The 18,131-nt window shown below is 58.1% G+C and overlaps 1 protein-coding gene across 1 annotated transcript; it reads left to right on the plus strand.

Annotated features, from left to right (window-relative positions):
- Positions 1 to 395: 395 nt before the first annotated feature.
- Positions 396 to 17,885, plus strand: LOC147575971 (collagen alpha-1(XIII) chain-like). The gene is made up of 2 exons (XM_086679885.1): positions 396 to 1,237; positions 17,646 to 17,885. Exons 1-2 carry the CDS (start codon positions 944 to 946, stop codon positions 17,736 to 17,738), a joined length of 387 nt encoding a protein of 128 aa, XP_086536011.1. The 5' UTR covers positions 396 to 943; the 3' UTR covers positions 17,739 to 17,885.
- Positions 17,886 to 18,131: the final 246 nt, after the last annotated feature.

Below are 18,131 nucleotides of genomic sequence, written 5' to 3' on the forward strand. Positions count from 1 at the left end.
GTTTCTTTGGAGGATCCCAAAGGCTGCCTTTGCCAACTTGTCCGAAAGCAGAGAGATGCCTGGCCCCTCCACTTCGGTGGAAGGCAGAGGGCCCTCGGTGTGAATCCGGAGAAAGGGAGCGAAGTAGAGCCCCCGCTCCACTCCACACCCCCTTCCTGCCTATAAATAACCCCGAGTGTCACTTCAAAGGGGACAGGGAGCGCGGGAGAGGGGCTCCCGGGCCCGCGGGTTGGGGCAGCGGGCCCAGCACACCACGCCCCCCACCCCGGGCGAGTTTGCATAAATAAATAAATCCAAGCCGTCGGCCCCGCAGGAGGTGGAGGAGAAGAGGGGAGGAGGAGGAGGAGGAGGAGGAGGAGGAGGAGGAGGAGGAGGAGGAGGGAGGGGGTGGGAGAGATTAGTTTGGGAAGTAGCACGGATTGCTCATCCGATCCGTTCGGCCGCAGCCAGTGTGTCAAATTACAGAGGCGCCGGAATCGGCCCCAACGCTTCTCGGCGGCGGCCACCACCCACCTCTGCCCATGGGGCCCTCGGTGTGCGCCCCTTCGCGCCGGGACTGAAGCCGGCTCGCCCGGGAGACGCGAGACACCAAGAAGGACCGACAGCGCGGAACCAACTCGGGGACTCTGCAGATACTTGAAGGGGGAAACGGGGCGGAGAGAAGGAGAGCCAGCCGGATTCCCCTAACTTTCCTGGACTTGGAACGTTCTTCGAAGTAACTCTCTTCTCACCTGGGTCTACTACCGCTGTACTGCCAGCGGCAGCTGGTTGTGTTCTCTCGGCTCTCCCCCTCCTGCCGCTAATTTTTCCATCGTCTTTGCCGGGAGCAAAGGAAAGGGACATTTTTCCCCCCTTGCCCGCAGCTTGGATCGCGCCTCTGGGCAGCGGCTCTCGCCTTTATTTATTCTATTTATTTATTTATTGGTTCTCAAGACGCAAGGGGATGGTAGCCGAGCGCCCCCGCAAAGCGGCAGCCGCCGGTGCCCGCGGCCCGGGGGAGCTAAGCGCGCCCGCGACGGTGGCGCTGGCGGTGGCGCCGGCGGAGCGCTGCGCGCGGCTGCCGAGCCCGGGGTCGTGCGGGCTGCTGGCGCTGGCCCTGTGTTCGCTGGCGCTCAGCCTGCTCGCCCACTTTCGGACCGCGGAGCTGCAGGCCCGGGTGCTGCGCCTGGAATCGGAGCGTGGGGAGCAGCAAATGGAGACGGCTATTTTGGGACGAGTCAACCAACTGCTGGATGAGGTCTGTGCTCTTTGTTACTGGCTTTTATCCCTGCCCGCGGCGCCCCCTCGCGCAGCCTCCAAACTTTCGACCATCCGGTGCCCGCGGGCTCTTGCTCTCCAAGCGGCGCGGTGCGCCCGGGCCTCGCAGGAGCCGTCTGCTGGGGCGGGGGGGGGGGGGGGGGGGGGGGGGGGGCGGGGACGGACGTTGCCCTGCGGTGGACTCGGAGGAACCGAAGGACCCCGGCTGCTTGCGTGGGACCCTTCCGCTCCCGCCGCCGGCAGGCGCCCCGCGCAGAGAGCGCCTGGGCGCGCTGGGCAGGTGGAGCGGGGCATGGCGCGCGGAGGCGCGCGGAAGCTGCCAGGCCCTGCTTCTCCCTCCAGGCAGCCCGCCAGGGCGGTGTGAGAGCCTCCCAGCGCCCACGCGGCGGGATATGTGCCCGGTGGCCCCGACCAGGGCTTGCTGGGCCCCCGCGGCCCTCCCCATCCATCCCTCGAGGATCAGCGTTGCCTGACTTTTATTGCCACGTTCAGCTGGGAAGAGGGTGTGAGGGAGTGAGTCATCCAAGGGGCTGAGGGGGACAGAAGGGGCAGTCCTTGCAGGGAGTGGTGTCCCGATCACGGCCCATTGCCCCAGATTGTTAGGGCCCAGGTGTGGGTCGCCCTGGTTCTGTCCTTGGGACCGAGTAAGCCCATACTCTCTTGTTTCTTATCCCTGGTCCCCTGGGATGGTCCCCACCATTTCGTGTTTGCGTGTTTTTCTGGGGAAAGGATGCTGAACTTTCTCCACTTCCGAAATGTCCTTGAACCTAAGTGGATTAAAAGCCACTAGTGTTTCTTGGCCATGGCAATCTTAGGAGTACATGAAAAGAACTCACCCAGGAAGGAGGGACATACAGTCTCATTGGTGCCACCAGAGGAAAAGCTGGGCAGTGAGAGTGTGAGTCTTGGTGACTTATAAGGATCTGGACAGCACAAGGGATCCAGGGCCCAAATGAAGGGGAGGACCCACAGGTAAGGGCAGCAGTGGCCTGGGAAGAGGTCCTGGAACAGCCTGGAAAGTTCCCCTGAGGAAGAACTCAGAGGGGGCCTCTTACTTAGTAGGAGCAGTAAAGTGCAGGGAGGTGGTTTTTATCACCACTCTGCTACTTAAAAGCTGTGCAGCCTGGGGCAAATACCCTCACTCCTCTGAGCTCGAACATGGTTGTGGTCGTGGTGAGCATTCGAGCCCAGTTCTAACCGTGGTGGGCCCTGGGACCATTCTGGCACAAGGTACCAGTTCCCTACAGCCAGGCCTCTCTCAGGTTCCATTGCCAGGCAAAGGCTGGTAATTTGCCACACACCTTTCCAGGGTGGACACCGAGAGGGAGGCCACAGGGCCAGAGCAGAGAGGGTGGTCCCAGGACAAGCTTACTGAGACTAGCGGCACACCCATGACCGCTGCCGGCAGCTCATTCCCATGCCCTGCCAGGACCCAGGGGATGGCCACCCACAGTCCCCTGGGAAGTGTCTGGGCTCAACAGGCAGGCAGCCTTTGCCAGCTGGTTGACAGTGCACGTGGGACTGGCTGGGTGGTGGAGATGGTGTTCGGGCAGTCAGGGCTCCCGCCAGGTATCTCAGGGTCCTTGACAGCAGAGGGACAAGCATCTGGCTCTGGGAGCCCCTCTCAAAGCCTCTCTCCATCCTTTCCTCTTCCTGGCCCCTCCTGCTGGCCAGGGCATGCCCCAAATCCTTGCTTCCTCTGCTTGAGACTTAACCACGTCAAGTCTCTCGCTCTCCGGGCCTTGGGACTGACAATGTCATCTGACGTGCTGATTCCTCCTCTGCAACCCGTAGCTTCCTGTGTACCTACTGACTTCTGAGACCTCTCATCTGCTAGAGCATCTGAACTGACCCCCGTTTTACAGATGGGGAAACTAAGGACCGCAGAGGGGCAGTAGGTTACCCCGAGTCATATGATGAGACCCAGAACTAGAACCTAAGCTACTGACCCCACTTCCCTGGTTCTTCACTCTGTCCTGCCACCTTCCTTTGACCATTTTCATTCATTCACTTGGCAAATGTTTCTGAGAGCTGGCGTGGATCAGGCATTGGTGGGGGGGCGGGTGTCACACATCTGCCCTCCTAAACTTACAGACAAATAGGACACAAAAAAAGACAACGGGCGGTGACCATGTCATGTGAAACATGCTACGATAATAGAGGCGGAGGAGGTCTGGGGAATGTATCAACATGCAACATACCTGACGGCAGTGGCTTCCTGGGAAAGTGATTTTCAAGTGAAGCCTTAAAGGGGGAATAGGAGACTTCCAGGCAAAAGGGATGAGTGGAGGGGCCTGTTCCAAGGGGCAAAGAGAACAGCTTCTGAAGGTTGGAAGAGTGGGGGGCGGGGGTGCGGTTTGCCTTGGGGAGCTGAATGGTGGAAGATCTGACTGGAGAGAGACGGGTAGCCTGGGTCAGCAGGTGCCTCAGAGACCGTTAGATCTATGTGAGGGCAATGGGGAGCCATAGAAGGGCAGGTATGTTCCTAGAATGGGGCGGAGAGTAGGGCAGAGAGGAAGGCCAAACAAGTGGCTAGCACAGGCCAGAGGGGGCTGGGGCCCGGACTGGGCTGCAGGTAGGGACAGAGAGGAGTGAGTGAAACCGGTGGGAAGTGAGGTCAACAGCAGAGGGCACCGGAGCCAGAGGGAGGGGCCCGTCCTATGGGTGGAGGCGGCAGGTGGCCTTGTCCATGGGGAGTGGCCCTAGGAGGCATGCCCTGGGTGGGGCCTGCGGTCCAGAGGTTCATGAAGGGACACTCCAAGGGCTACACGGTCCGCTGCAGTTACGTGAGACCCATTAGACTTCATTAATTACAATTTAATACATCTAAAATTAAGGTGATCAGTCACACTAGCCACATTTCAAGTAGGCTCAAGAGACACCCGAGGCTAGTGGTTGCCAGTTGTTGGACGCTGTAGACACAGAATATGTATATCCTCACAGAAAGTTCCATGGGACAGCACTGCACTAGGAGCAAAGCCAGCAAATGTGTCCGGGAGCAACTTGAGGCCTCCCTCCTCCCTAGGAGTCCCTTTCCTAGGTGTGCTCTCCCAGGGCTGAGCAGAGGGCAAAGGTGAGGCAGGGGTGAGGCGGGGAAGGGAGAAGCGGGGGCCATTAGATCCCCCGGAGGGAAGAAAAGGCAGAGGAGAGCCCGGGCAGTGGCTTTGTTAGCAGAGTGATTCTGCGACATGCACATGTGGAGGGCTCCTTCTGTAAAGGGCACACAGGCACCCCGTGAGTGGAGGGACCCCACCCCGGGATTCCAGCTGGGCTTTGCCCCCAGCCATGTGGCCTTCGGCAAGCCATGCCACCGCCTAAACCTCAGGCTCCTCCTCTGTAACGCCCAGGCTCTGCCTCCCTCTTGGGGTTGCTGTGAGATTTTCAGGAGATGGCAGGTGGGAGGATGCACTAGAAGGTGCCCCCACCAAAGGCCGTGCCCAGGACTGTACGAGTGGTCCCCGGAAGCTGGGGCAGACAATCCGTCCTGCAGCAGGTGGGCCTGGCCACTCCCTGGAAGATGGAAGAAGGGCACTGGACAGGGCAGTCCGGTGAAGCACACAGCCTGTGCGGTGGCCTGGAGGCACGAACCCAGGGGCACCGCAAACCACCCCCCCTGCCCAGGGGGGAAAGCGGCATGCTGGGTGTGGGGATCTGGAAGGCGGGTGGAAGAAAGGGCCAGCAGGGAAGGCCAGGCTGAGGGGACCCGGTGGGAGAGGAGCCTGGAATGAGGCAGGCCAGAGGCAGATGTTAGCAGAAGGCCTGGATCTGAGGGGCCTGGCCGTGGGGGAGGGGAGGGTCAGAGCGGGGAGAGGAGGATGGGGGCGGGGAGCCAGCTCATGGGGAGCTGGCAGTGTGGCTTCCAGTCCTCAGGCCCCAACTCTTCCCCCATCGGTGCCTCTCTTCTGGGCTGGGACCCTTAATGAGCGCTCCAGCTGCCTGTTACTTGATTTGCTTGCTGTGAAGAAAGAAACTGGAATGTCCCAAACGGAGGAAATCGGATGTCACCAGGGGCTGGGCAGAGGGTGTGCTGGGAAGCAGGAGGGACCCGAGTTCAGACAGCTAGATCCAAGTTGTAGGATCTATGGTGTCAGCAGCCAGCTTCCGGGTGGGCACCGGCGGGGGGGGGGGGGGTGGGGGAGGGGTGCCAGGCGGACTCCCCTCCCCCAACAGTGAGAGTAACGGCACCCCTGATGAGAACGTCTCACGTTTATAGGGTCTATACAGCAGCCGCTGCTGTGAGCGTTACCTCTTTCAATCCCCACAACCTCCCTGAGGGACTGACGCTCTCATTGCGCCATTTTACAGATAAGAAGACTGATGTCACTGTCCTTCCATCCTGCTCTCTATGATCCAGTCCTTTGGGTGGGAAGGGCGTTTTCCACCTTCAGGAATTTCCTGGGGGTCGAGGGAGGGTTGAAACTCTAGGCTAAAAAGTTGAAGAACCCTGGGCAGACTCCCTCCTCCATAAAAATAACAATACCAACCACCGTAACAGGAATGTCTTACATTTAGAGGGTATGTGCCGGGGCCTTTTACTGGTTTTTTTTTTCCAGAGGAGAATTCAGGGGAGAGATCAAAGCAGCGTCTGAAAGACGGGGGGCTCTTACCGAGGAAGTATGTGCCTCTGCGGGTGTGGCCTGTAGATCACAGCAGCCTGGGCCTCCGTAATCAGACAGACCCTAGATCCCCTTATATGCAGCCAGCCTCCACTGCGTCTGACTTTGCATATGTGGTCAGTGCCTGAGCGGTCTTGTGGAGAGTCAATGGAAGGAAGATCCTCAGAGCCCCTCAATCCCAGCCCCTTCTCTCTATAGATAAAAAACAGGTCTGAAGCCTCCACAGCCAGGGATCAGAAGAGCCAGAGGTAGGATCCCCCTCTCTGGAGAACATCTGTCTTCCACACCACACCTTCCCCCTTCCAGACAATAGTTAATTGTCTGGTGAAGTGGTGGTAAAGACTTGGCATGCTCCACTCCCCATTCCCTGGCCTCAGCAGACATTGCTAATCGACTGCAGCACACTTTCCCCGTTGAGCTTACATACGGCCCCAGAATGCTTTTCAGTGCTGCCCCGGGAAGCTGCCACTAATTAGTGAGAGTCGGTGTTCGAGATAAAGAGCCATCTCATGATTCTAAGTTAAAAGAAAAATACAGAGCAATATTTATTACAGATAACACCAGGGAGAGGGGGTAACATTTTACAGCTTCTCCAAAGGCCTTACAGTGATCAGGTAGCTCCAGACCAAACTGAGGACCTCATTAAGTAGCAAACCCTCATAGGAAAATGGTGAGAGAGTCAAAGCGTCTGAAACACGATGCCGTCTGCCTTAAGCAAAGATTCACAGTTTGACACCCTCAGAAAGATGCTTTTTTCCCCTTACTCCTAATCATTTTCATCTTGCCCCAGTGCCTTCTGGAAAGCCTTCCCCAAACCACTCCAACCCAAAACGGGCTCTCTCTCTGCTCTGACTTCCTGCAGAACTTGCTGGCCATGCCAAACATCTAGCTGGGAGAAGGAAAGTAGAGACATGGCGTGGGCTGACTTCTCTTGTCCCAGACCCACGGCAGCCATTCCTAACCTCTCAACACATGCCCAGGGAGCCTAGATCAGCCTCAGAATCCTTCTCAACACAGCCGCCCAGACTGCCCCTCCCTGGGTCTTAGCGTCAACGTGCAACGTAATCCCTATTTGCCTTCTGTGGCTCTGCCTCCAGCACATTGTGCAGTGTGTTCTCCTCTCTGTTGCCTTTAAATATCTTGTCTCACATTTGATCTCGCACAATCCAGCAGCAGGGATGAGAGCCCACTGGTCTCCATGTCCCTTACGGAGCCCAGGGACTGCGTAATGTAGGCAGCCCTCACCAATTAGTTGCCGATTTCAGGTCCCTCTGTTACAGGTTACTCTCTTTCCCCCATCCCAACCCAAGACGCAGCTGTATGCTCAGCATTTGCTCAGGGGCGTGCCCTGGAAATGGTGTTTCAGAGCAACCAGCCGAAGGGGAAATGATGAACTCCTAAATCCGAGCGGCGTCCCTAGTGCGCTGGCCAGGAGAGTGGGGATGGTTCAGGGTGATGTGTTCCCGCCTGGACAGAGCGGCTGGAAGCGTCCATCCATTCCCATCCATGACCCCCAATGGCCAGCAGCTTCCTCTCCACCCGCCCAGGCGCCTGGCACATTTTTGGTTGGGGCAAAACAGTAAGGTGGGTAAGCCCACAGCATGTGACGTCACATGGACCTCTGCCGCTGGCTACTTGTGTGACCTGAGCCTCAGCGTCCTGGTCGGAGCAATGGAGATGATGATGGCCTCCTCACGGGTTGTTGCCGGATTAGATGAAATCTTTCAGTTAATAGCAGCTGTAATCCTCACCACCTCCCTCATCGTTGAGTCACAGCTAATATTTATTGACTACTGTTCCAAGATTTCTACCACCTCTTACTTCGTTTACTTCTCAAAATAATCCTCTGAAGTGGTTATATTTTTATATATATTTCATTTTACGTTCCTTCAGGAGAGAAAAATGGAGGCCCAGAGAAGTTCAGTGACTTTCCCAAGGTCACACAGTGAGTCGCGGAGGCAGGCCTTGAACCCAAGCATTCTGGCCCCAGAGCTAGCCCTTTGAGGCTGCTAGTGGTACACCATCTGTAGAAAGTACCATACCCTACTAAGCCAGCTGAGACAGGTCGTGGAGACCAGGGGCTAGGGACCTGTTCAGTTTGGTTCAGCTTCTGCAGCGGTGGCGTTGGTTGAACTGACTTGGCATCAGGCCTACGTGACCATCTTTGCTGTAAAATGCCCCAGAGGATGTCGTTTGTGACATCAGGCCTTGGTGATGAACACCTTTAGGAAGATCACTGTCCAGAACTTTCCAGGAGGGATGGATCAGGTCTTGTCTCTTGGACGCTGAACCGCCCTCTAGAAAGCTTAGCACCCAACCTGGGGTTCACCCTGTGACACGGGCTAGTCCTTCGGGCAGAAGTTTCTGCCTAAGCCCCAATCCCAGTTCCCGTGTATCACCCTGTCCTCGCCTTTCTTGCTGCCCCTTACCTCCAGCTGCCTTGCGGAATAATACATGTCTGTCTGTCCACGCAGCCAGCTGAATGTCTCCTTTTGAAGCAAGGCCGGGGGAGAAGCGCTTTAACAACTGAACTCTTTAGAGTTAGTCTCCCCTCCTTCTCGTACGTGCGTGTCCTCAAAGACCTGGCCCTGGCTGCAGAGCATCAGCTGGGAGCTGTAAAACCCACCGAGGCCGACCCCCTTCCTGGAACCCCAATGTAGTCCCTGTGGGTAGGGTCTTGCGGTGGGGTATTCAGCAAGTCCCATGGCTGGCAACCCCTGAGACGGAGAGAGACAGCATCTACCCGTGCCACCGCACCCAAGCCCCTCACCTGGGTCCCGAGCAGTGCCGAGAGGCCGGCGCCGGCAGTCATGAGGGTCACGGTGCTGGGATCTGGGGAGGGCCTGGGAGGGCTGGGGCGGACCGGGGTCCCCGGCTCTCCCGGGCGGTGTCCGTGATGCCAGCAGACCCCAGCCGCAGCTCCACACTGACGCCCCCCCGACATCCGCATGCCGAATGCCCCCTGCCCTGGGTGGGGGCCTCCCTGCAGAAAATTCTTTACGGCCGAAAAGGGCAGAGACGCAGCTGCGGGCAGCAGGGGCTCCTCTGGTCCTTCAAAAAGCAGGGGTGAGCCACTCACAGAGGGGAGGAACTTCCTGCCCGAGAGGCTGGGCACGGCTTTCCAGGGAGACACAGGGGCTCCCCGTCTCCTAGCCTGGAGTCTATCGTAGGTTTTCCCGAAGCCCCGTGTGGCTAGAGTCCACGCGGCCTGGGCCCCTCCTGCCTCCTCAGCCTCCTTGCCTCTCCTTGCCACCCATGCCCACCCCCGCCTCGGGCTTCCTTAATGCCCACGGTCCAGTCTCAGTCTTTCCTTTACTCGGTATTTCCCTGTCCATCCGGCCCTCCTGCCAGCAGGCTCCTGCCTTTATGTTCTTTCAGTTATAGCGGGGAGGCCTTGCCGCCCGCAAGGGACACATCTTCCCCAGGAAAGCTGTGACAGGGCCTGCCATCCCGCCGTCCAAGGGACTTTACACCTGCAGTTGCCTGTCACGCTGCAGTGCCTCTCGAGCCCCTGTTGTCAGGTGTTCTCTATCGGGTCACGCTCTGCCAAGGCGGCCTGTAGGGCAGGACGGGAAGGTTGACCTCAGGAGACAAGGATGCAGAAAGGGGACTGGTTAAAGGGGCATTACCTGGGGCTCTTCCAGGAATAGCCTTAGTCCCAGTGAGCTGGCATTTGTGGTTTCCTGGGGGCAGGGGGAGACTCGGTGATATGGGAGGTCAGAGGATGGTCCTGCTACCTCCAGCCTCCCCCCTACTCCATAGAAGCAGAGTGTTGGAAGGGAGTGTTGGAAGGAAGGGGGGGGGAATCCCCCCCACCCCCGCCCCGATATCCCTGGTTCTGAGGCTTACATACCCACAGTGACAGGGAGCTCACTACCACATGCAGCTCACTGTTCTGGCTGTAATGTGCGTGTTCGTCTTGTCAGAGCACCACGCCCATCTCTACACCTGCCATCCCACCCCTCCAGCGTGTCCTGAAAGCACCTTAAACTCCACGTGTCTAAACTGAGTAGGAGCCCGCCGCTCCCCGCAACCCCTTCATCTGTGGATGCACTGGCTTCCAGCTGCACCTCCTCCCAGACACCGCCTGCACCATCTCGGCCTCCTGCAGACTGTCCTCTTTTCTCTACGACTGCCCGCCCGTCCCCACCCAGGCTACCCGAGGCTCTTCTGGGCTGTGACAAGAGCCTCCTAGCTCACCTGCTCCTGTTCCACTCTGCCCTGTCCCACTCAGCACCCACACAGCAGCTGGAGTGATCTTTCAGGGGTGCCTGGGTGGCTCAGTCGGTTGAGCGTCTGACTTCAGCTTAGGTCACGATCTCACAGTTTGTGGGTTCAAGCCCCGCGTTGGGCTCTGTGCTGACAGCTCGGAGCCCAGAACCTGCTTCCAATTCTGTGTCTCCCTCTCTCTCTCTCTCTCTCTGCCCCTCTCCCATTCACACTCTGTCTCTTTCTCTCAAAAATAAATAAACGTTAAAAAAAAAAAAAAAAAGGAAGCTCTAAACACAGTCACCACAGTCCCCTAATTACACTCTTTGGTAACTTCCTATTGCCATCAGGCCAGAGACTACATCTCTTAATGTGGTTCATGGGGCCTGAAGAGCATGGCCCTCGCCACCCTCTCTTGCCTCAGGGCTCCGCCTTCCCTCACTTTCAAAGTCCAGCCACATGGTCATACACTGCCACCACTAGGAGCACAGCTCTGCTAGTGACTGGCTGTGTGACACTGGGCAAGTCGCTTAACCTCTCTGTGCTTTGGGTTGTACCTCTAAGAACTGGGAGGGTGATGGTGATAAGAGTGTCTCCCTCTCATTAAGCGTTGCTTTTAGAATTTAAAAAGTTAAACAAGTGCTTTGAGCAGTGCCTGGCCCTCCAGTCAAAAAGTATTGCAATCTCCCGGAAAGAGCACCCCCCCCCGCCCCCATCACAGTTGTGCAGTGGAGGCACATGGGCTCCGAACCAGGCTTCCCGGTTCGAATCCGGCCTTGCCCGTCTTGGCTGCCCGTCGCCGTGCAAGTGACGTGCCGTTCCTCATGAGTGGGGTGCTGCGAGTGCTGAATGAATTCATCTGTGCAGGACCCCCGCCCGGTTCGTAAGAAGCACATGATGGTGTCAGGTCTCAGCCGTTTTCCCTGCACCTCGGGGTCATCCTCGGGTCTCTGCCCTGCCGTCACTTCCCCCAGCCTGTAGAGCCTCACCCCTACTCGCCAGAGCTCGATGACTGTGGCTGCTTCTTGTTGACGTGCGTGGTTCGTGGTGCCTCTGCCTGGACAGTAAGCTCCACGGGGCAGCCTCTGTGTCTGCTTTGCCCCGACGTGTCCTGGCATTTCCCGTGGCTCTGCATGCACAGGTCCTCAGTACCCATTTGCTAGAAGGAGGGAAGGAGGGTAGAGACTCCTGGCTTCCACTCCAGCCCTCTCAGCCCAGCCCCTCCCTGCTCTGTGTAGGGGACCCCTGCTTCATCCTGCACCGGGCCCCGAAACTACCCCAGGCCCCTGGAACCTTTAGTCCTAGGCTTGTGACAGCCTGCCCCCTGCCCATATCTGCATAGTTCCAAGAGCCCCACTCCCTAACTCCCTGAGGCAGCAGCAGGGCCGAAGGTTAGCTGAAAGGAAGGACTTTCTCCTATGAAGGCTGGAAAACTCACCCCGGGGCATTCACCTCCTTTCCCTCAACTCTTTCTGATCTGCGGAGCCTGGAGCAACACCCCTGTGCGGTTCTGGTGAAACAAGGGGGCAGAGGCAGCCCGTGGCAGCCAGCGGCCCCTCGGGGCCCTGTTTCACGGCCCTGGGAGTCTGTGATCAGGTGCCAAGTGCGTTGCACAAAGAGGACTGTGTAGGGAGGAAGAAGACAGTTCCCTGGGCACACCCCATGGCACCCCCTCCCGGCCCCCGGAGCAAGTCCAGTTTGGGCGGGTGTGGCTCGAGTGTCTCAATTTCCTCCGTCTTGATTTCCCCGCGCTGATTTTCCTGCGCTCCGCCATGGGCCTGTCCCCTTAACAAAGCCCGTCTACGGGACCAGCACCCCCCCCCCCCCCACCACCGCCAGCCATCCCTGGGATTAGGCCCAGGCACTGGCTCTGTGCCGCCTCCGTCCTGCCTCTGTGTCTTTGCTCCTCACCAGAACGCCCCCCTCCCCCATCTCCATCTTTCCAAATTCTGCCGAAGCCCACGTCCCCCTGCACCGCAGGGAAGGGCAGACCTCCAAGCGATTAATCCAGTTCAAGTGTGGACCCGAGACACCAGACCAGTCCCTGCCCTCCAAGAACTGGCTTGATCTCCAACAGGACGCCATCCCAGTGACCGTGTGGCACGGGGTGATGAAAGGGGCTCTGGCAGATGGGATGGCACACCGCTGTGGGCCAGGCATTGGAATCAGACGCTGGTGCAGGGACTGGAGCTCTGCTCAGTGTGGTCGTGTCAATGGGCAGCTCAAGGTCGAAAGGCAGGGCTGCAGGCAGGACCCTCTTTATGGTTTCCAAGGCGTTTTCCACAGCAACACCGGGAGGTTGGTGGGGGAGGGGGGGCAATAGCCCCATTTTACAGATTCCCTGTGGGAGGGGAGGTGCCAGGATCAAGGTCACAGCCGTGGAGTGCGGAGCTCACCTGCTCTGGGCTCCACCCCCCACCACCACCACTTGGACACACGTATTACAGAGGCCCAGGTGGAGCCTGAGCCCTTTAAGAGTCCTGGAGCTAAGCACAGGGAGGGAGTGGCCCCTAAACCCAAGGCCAGTCCCTTTGATACTGATACAGGCATTTTAATAGCTGCAAAGATCAGGCAGTCATGTTTCAGCTCTGGCCATGTGGGGCATTCCAGGAGGCCCTGGCCGCCAGCAGGGGTGGAGCAGGAGGGCTGCTCCATCCAGGGTGACTGTGGGTCCACGCTGGAGTCTTGGCAGGTTCTCCACCCACCCCTGAGCCTCCTCTTGGACATTTCTCACCAGGGGTCTCAAGCTCGGATGCCTAAGGGGCCCAGGCTGGTGGCCTAAGTAAGCGAAGCCAGCCAGGGAGAGGTACTGTGATGACCCGGGCAGCACATGCCCACATAAAAGGGACAGCCATCTCTCAGCACCACCCAGTCGTCGCCATGGCCCAGTGCTGCCAGATGCCCCATTGTATAAGAGAGATCGGAAGTCCACACCTCGATGTGAGATCTCCTGATTTATGAACAACCGCTGTTTATTGAGCACCTACCATATGCCGGGCCTCGTTCTAGGCACGGGCGATATGACGCTCCCAGCTCTTCACATCTGGACACTCTTTTTGTTTTCTGATCTCATCGCATTTTATCCTTCTACCTGGCCTGTGTAGTCCCGGGGATAACTAATGTCATCCCCGTTTTATACATGAGGAAATTGAGGCCCTGAGGGGCTATATCTCTTGCTTAATACACAGTGGGAGAGCCGAAAACAGACCATGTCCTTGTGGAACTTACCTTCCTGTGATCAGCATAGACAGGAAGCAAAATAAATGAGCCAACAACGCAACAAAATCCAAAGGAGAAAAGAAAAACAGGGGGGAGGGATAGGAAGTATGTCGCAGGAGGGCACTGGGGGCAGAGAAGACCTCTCTGAGAGTGAGACGGTGGTTAGCTAGGAAACGAACATCCCAAGCAGACAGGCCAACAAGTTCAAAGGCCCTGGGGTAGGAGAAAGCCTGGCATGAGCAGGAGCATCAAGGAGGCCTGTGTGGCCCCCTGGCGGCCATGTTGAGAATGCTCTGTGGGGCAAGGCTAAAGGCAGGGAGTTATCACGAGGTTATCACGAGGGGGTCGCCAGGAGGTTATCACAGTGACTGGGACAGAGATGATGAGCCTTGAACTGGGTGTAGTGCGGAGGTGGTGGAAAGGGGTCAGATCCTGGATGTGTCCAGAAAGTGGGTAACAGGAGTAGCTGGCCAAATGGGCGTGGAGTGAGAGCGAAGGAAGCATCACTGATGACCTCCAGGGTCTGGCGACACGCAGTCACCTTTCTCTGTGACGAGGAAGACAGCGGAGGGGCAGGCCCGGGGGAGTGGGGACGAAATATGAAGGGCCCGGTTTCGCCAAGCTAATTTTGAGATCCTATCAATGGCGATGTTAAGTCGGGAGCTGGATACGTGCGTCTGGTTCTGGAGGAAGATCCGAGCAGGAGGGGCAGTGAGGGCAGCATCGTCACGTACAGAGGAGACATGACGCAGGGCGAGGGCCCCCAGGAGCCAGAGCAGAGAGAAAAGAGGTGAGCCAGGGCCCTGCGGCCTCCAAATGGATAAGAAGGAACCAACAGAGGAGACAGAAGGAGCACGGACTGGCCGGAGGGAAACTGGGAGGGTGCGTCCTGGCAGCCAGGTGGAGAGAGGGGCGAGCGAATACTGTCACAGGCTGAGATGAGAAGGACTGTCCCCTGGGCTTAGCAACATGGGGGTCACTGACGACCTGGGGGACAGCGCTTGGTGGAGGGAGGGTCAGAGCCTTGCAGGGGTGCTCCAGGAGTTTGCCTGGGAAAGAGCGTGGTCAAGAGAGGATTTTTCTTTTCCTTTCTCCTTATGGTGGGAGGAACAGCAGCGTGTCTGCCTAATGATTACATCAGGGAGTGGCAGGCGACAGCTACATCCTGGCCGCAGCCTGTTTTCGTAAATGTGTCTTTACCGGAACACAGCTTTGCGTTTCGTGTTTTCTGTGGCTGCTTCTCGCCTCCAGCAGCACAGCTGAGTGGTTGTGTCGTCGTGCAGCTCGCACAGCCTGAACTATTCCGTAGCTGGCCCTTTAGAGCAAAGGCCGAGCCTGATGAAAGCCCAGGATGGAGCCTAGAGCAGGGAATTGCTGATGTGGGTGGGCGGGGAAAGCCTGGTGTGCATGCAGGTGCAAGGTTGGCCTCACGTGGGAGAAGCAGAGAGAAGGGGCAGGTGCCGTCGCAGGCGCATGTGGGCGGGTGTGCACGGTGGCGGGAGCCGCTGGCAGGCCTCTTCTGGCTGCTTCTGTTTTCTCAGGGTCATCAGTTGACAGGGACGTTGGGGGAAGGGCGCTGGGGTTGGGAAGGAAGGAGGCGGGAGAAGCAGGGGCCGGGAGCTGAAGGATCCAGGGAAGCACCGAGCACCTGCTGGGCTCTCATCCGGGATAACGGTAGCGAATTAGAGCAAGGCCACAGCATGCAACCGTAAGCAGCACGTTTCCTGGCTGTCAAGAGGGCATGGAAATGTCAGGGGCCCGTGTCACCATAAATTCAGCCTTTGCCAGTGCCCTGCCCTGTGCCCTCCCACTGCGCTCAGCCCTCCAGCCATGCTGCCCCGACCCCCTCTAACACCCTTAATCCTCTGCGCCGTCTGTCTCAGGGCCTTTGCTTCTCCTTCTGCCTGGAACACACCCCCTCCACGTCTGCGCATGACTCATTTCCTTGCTCGCGCCAGGTCAGTGCTGAACGTCCCCTCCACAGAGACCCCTTCTCTGACCCCCGAGTTGCCAATACCTCCTGCCATCACTGTTCGCTTTACCCTACTTTATTTTTCTCTGCCACACTTACCACTGAATTGTTTGCTTGTTTGTTTCTCTGTCTCCCCCACCAGAAGGTGAGCCCCGCGAAGGCAGGGGCCCCATCCACCCCTTGCGTTGCATTCTCTAGCTCCAGGACCCAACCTCTGCTTGGCATGTCGCTGGGGTTGAGTGAGCGCAACCCTGTGCAAACCCACCTGGCCTTGGCTTGTCACTCACTGGCTGGCCCTGCCTGTTAGCGGACGTAAGTCACATGCCTACTGTGTGCCGGGCACAGCCACAAATAAGCCCCTTGAAGAGCCCACAGGTTATAGGTGGGAAGGTTGCAGGTGGATGCACGTGGTCCCCCAGCGATGAGTGGATTCGTGAGCTGGGCTCAGAGCTGGGCCCTTCACTAGACTTTGTGCTGGGGGGTCATTTGTTTGCTTGGTAAGGATCCACCCGCAGCCTGACCTCAATATCTGTCTACCTAATATGTGTGGGTCAGCCGCCCTTTGTGAGCGAGGGCCTCCCTTTTGGAACATTCTTCCTTTCCCCTCCCTCCTGTCTATGTTGACCTTCAGCCCCCTTCTGCCTTCAGAGCCTCTGCCCAGCAACCCCCCCCCAACCCCCACCGCCTGGTCTGCTGTACTCTCTCGCGTGGGGGCGTCGTGCACCTCTCTCCAGCAAGATGGAGTAGACTTTGGGTCAAAAGATCTGAGGTCTCATCCCAGACCCACCGCAGACACAGCTGTGTGACTCCACCAGGTCACTCAGCCTCTCTGAGCCTCCGTTTCCTGACGTAGAACATGAGATCACTATGAAATCTCCCTTAGAATTAGACTGTGAGAAATAGAGGTGATTCTCCGGGCAAAATCGGCCAGCTCAGTGGTAGTTCCCCGGGGTGGGGGGGTGGGGGGCTCCGCAGACATTACACATCCTCATGAAGCTTTCCTGACCTTCCATCTCCACCCCCCAAACAGCTGACACCAAATCCTATGACTTTCTTTACCTCTCCCGGGGCCCAGCCTGCGCGGCAGAACCACACAGCGCTGAGGAGGCAGACGATGGAGAAATGTGCATTGGGGGCTGGGCCGCTGGCCTCCCACCCGCTTCGCATGCAGGGACCTCAGTATACTGGTCAGAGTCAGCGCCTGCGAGCCACGGTGGCTGTGGCTGTGGCTGTGGCTGTGGCTGTGGCTGTGGCTGTGGCAGCTTTACATGTGAAATCAGTCACTTCAAACTACTGGAAACAAAGTCAATGAAAAAAAAAATCACTGGAGGAACTGAATAAAACACATCTAGAGGCTAACTTGGCCCCGGGACTACCAGGTTCTAACTGCCCAACTAGCATCCGAGCCCGGTGCCTGCCATACTCCACCTCTGACCTTGGCCGTGTTAGTCTCCCCGCCCTGTGCGTGGGGTTCCTCACCTGTAACCTGGGAGTGTGATAGAGCCAACGCATCGTGTGTGCCTCCTGGCGGGGGGGGGGGGGGGGGGGGGGGGCGGGCAGGCTCCGCTCCTTCTCTGCATCGACCATTCAATCCTCCCATTAGCCCAGCGAGGCTTAATCCTGCTCAGGGTCGGAGGACTGCGTAGGAACGCGGGTAGCCTCGCCCCGGAAGCGTCCCTTGTAGCCTCTGTGCCAGTGTGGCCCACGCTGTGTGGCTGGGGGACCGAGGCGCTCGGCGCACTGCCCTTTGAAAAGTTGGGATGCTGGTGCTTACAGCCGTGTGCCTGTCCATCGCCACCACGGAAATGGCAGCTGCGAGGGCAGGAGACGCCTCGGTCTTCTTGCCGCCACTTCCTTGGGGCCCTTCCTGATTGGCTCGGTGCTTTGCAAAGGAAGAGTTTCCATAGGGGGGGACAAGGTGGTCTGCTCAACCCCTCTCCCCCACTGCTGCCCAGGCCCGCCTGTGCCTGGCTGTGAGGGACACCAGAACAGAAGTCACTGTCCCTGACGCCAGGATCAATCAGGAGCCCAGACCTAGACAGGAAACAATTAGCAGAGAGCCGAGAAAAGTGGGTCATTGTGCCCGTGATTGTGGAGTGCAGGGAGGCCACAACTGGTTTATAGGGCCTTGGGGTTGGGGTTAATTTCTTTAAGAGCACTCAGAAGACATCAGACACTGAGATTCCCTAGATAGGACCTTCTCCATCTGCTTCTTATTATGCAGACGCCTGTGGCCGGTCTTTGATCCAGGAACAGTCCTCCTGCCGGCCCCCAGGTGGCCCTTTCTCCCCCTCCATCCCCACCAGCCTGCAGACCCTTCCCAGGGCTTGGCCTTCCAATCCGTGATCCCTCTTCTCTGTCTCCTTTCGCAGAAATGGAAGCTCCACTCTCGGAGGCGCCGGGAGGCCCCCCCGAAGACGTCTGCAGGGTGTCACTGCCCACCAGGTAAGGAGCCCTGCGCATAGGTGACCGGGAGGGGGACCGGAACCGGAGGCCCCTTTAGTGGGCGTGATCTCACCACACCTGCTCGCGGCATCACTGTTGATGTGAAAGATGGGAATGACGGGATCTGAAATGCTTACCTCCCCTCTGCTGGTCAACTGGCCCGCCCACCTGCCGTTTGTCATTCACTTGTTCACATATTCGTTCATCTGTAAATCCTTCTGTGGGAGGAGGGGGAGCCCGCCAGGGGGTGAAATCACGTATGACGATGAGGGCAGGGACCTGGCTCGTCAAGTTCACCGTTGTGCCCCCAACTCCCGGCACACAGTAGGTGTACAAAATTGTTACACAAATGAATGAATGAGTCCATCCTTGTAAAACTCGCCTGCCCTAGCCGGATGGCTCAGGGCGCTGTG

The sequence above is a fragment of the Puma concolor genome, chromosome D2 (genome assembly GCF_028749965.1).
Source record: "Puma concolor isolate L17-30 chromosome D2, mPumCon1.1.hap2, whole genome shotgun sequence".
Lineage (NCBI taxonomy): Eukaryota > Metazoa > Chordata > Mammalia > Carnivora > Felidae > Puma > Puma concolor.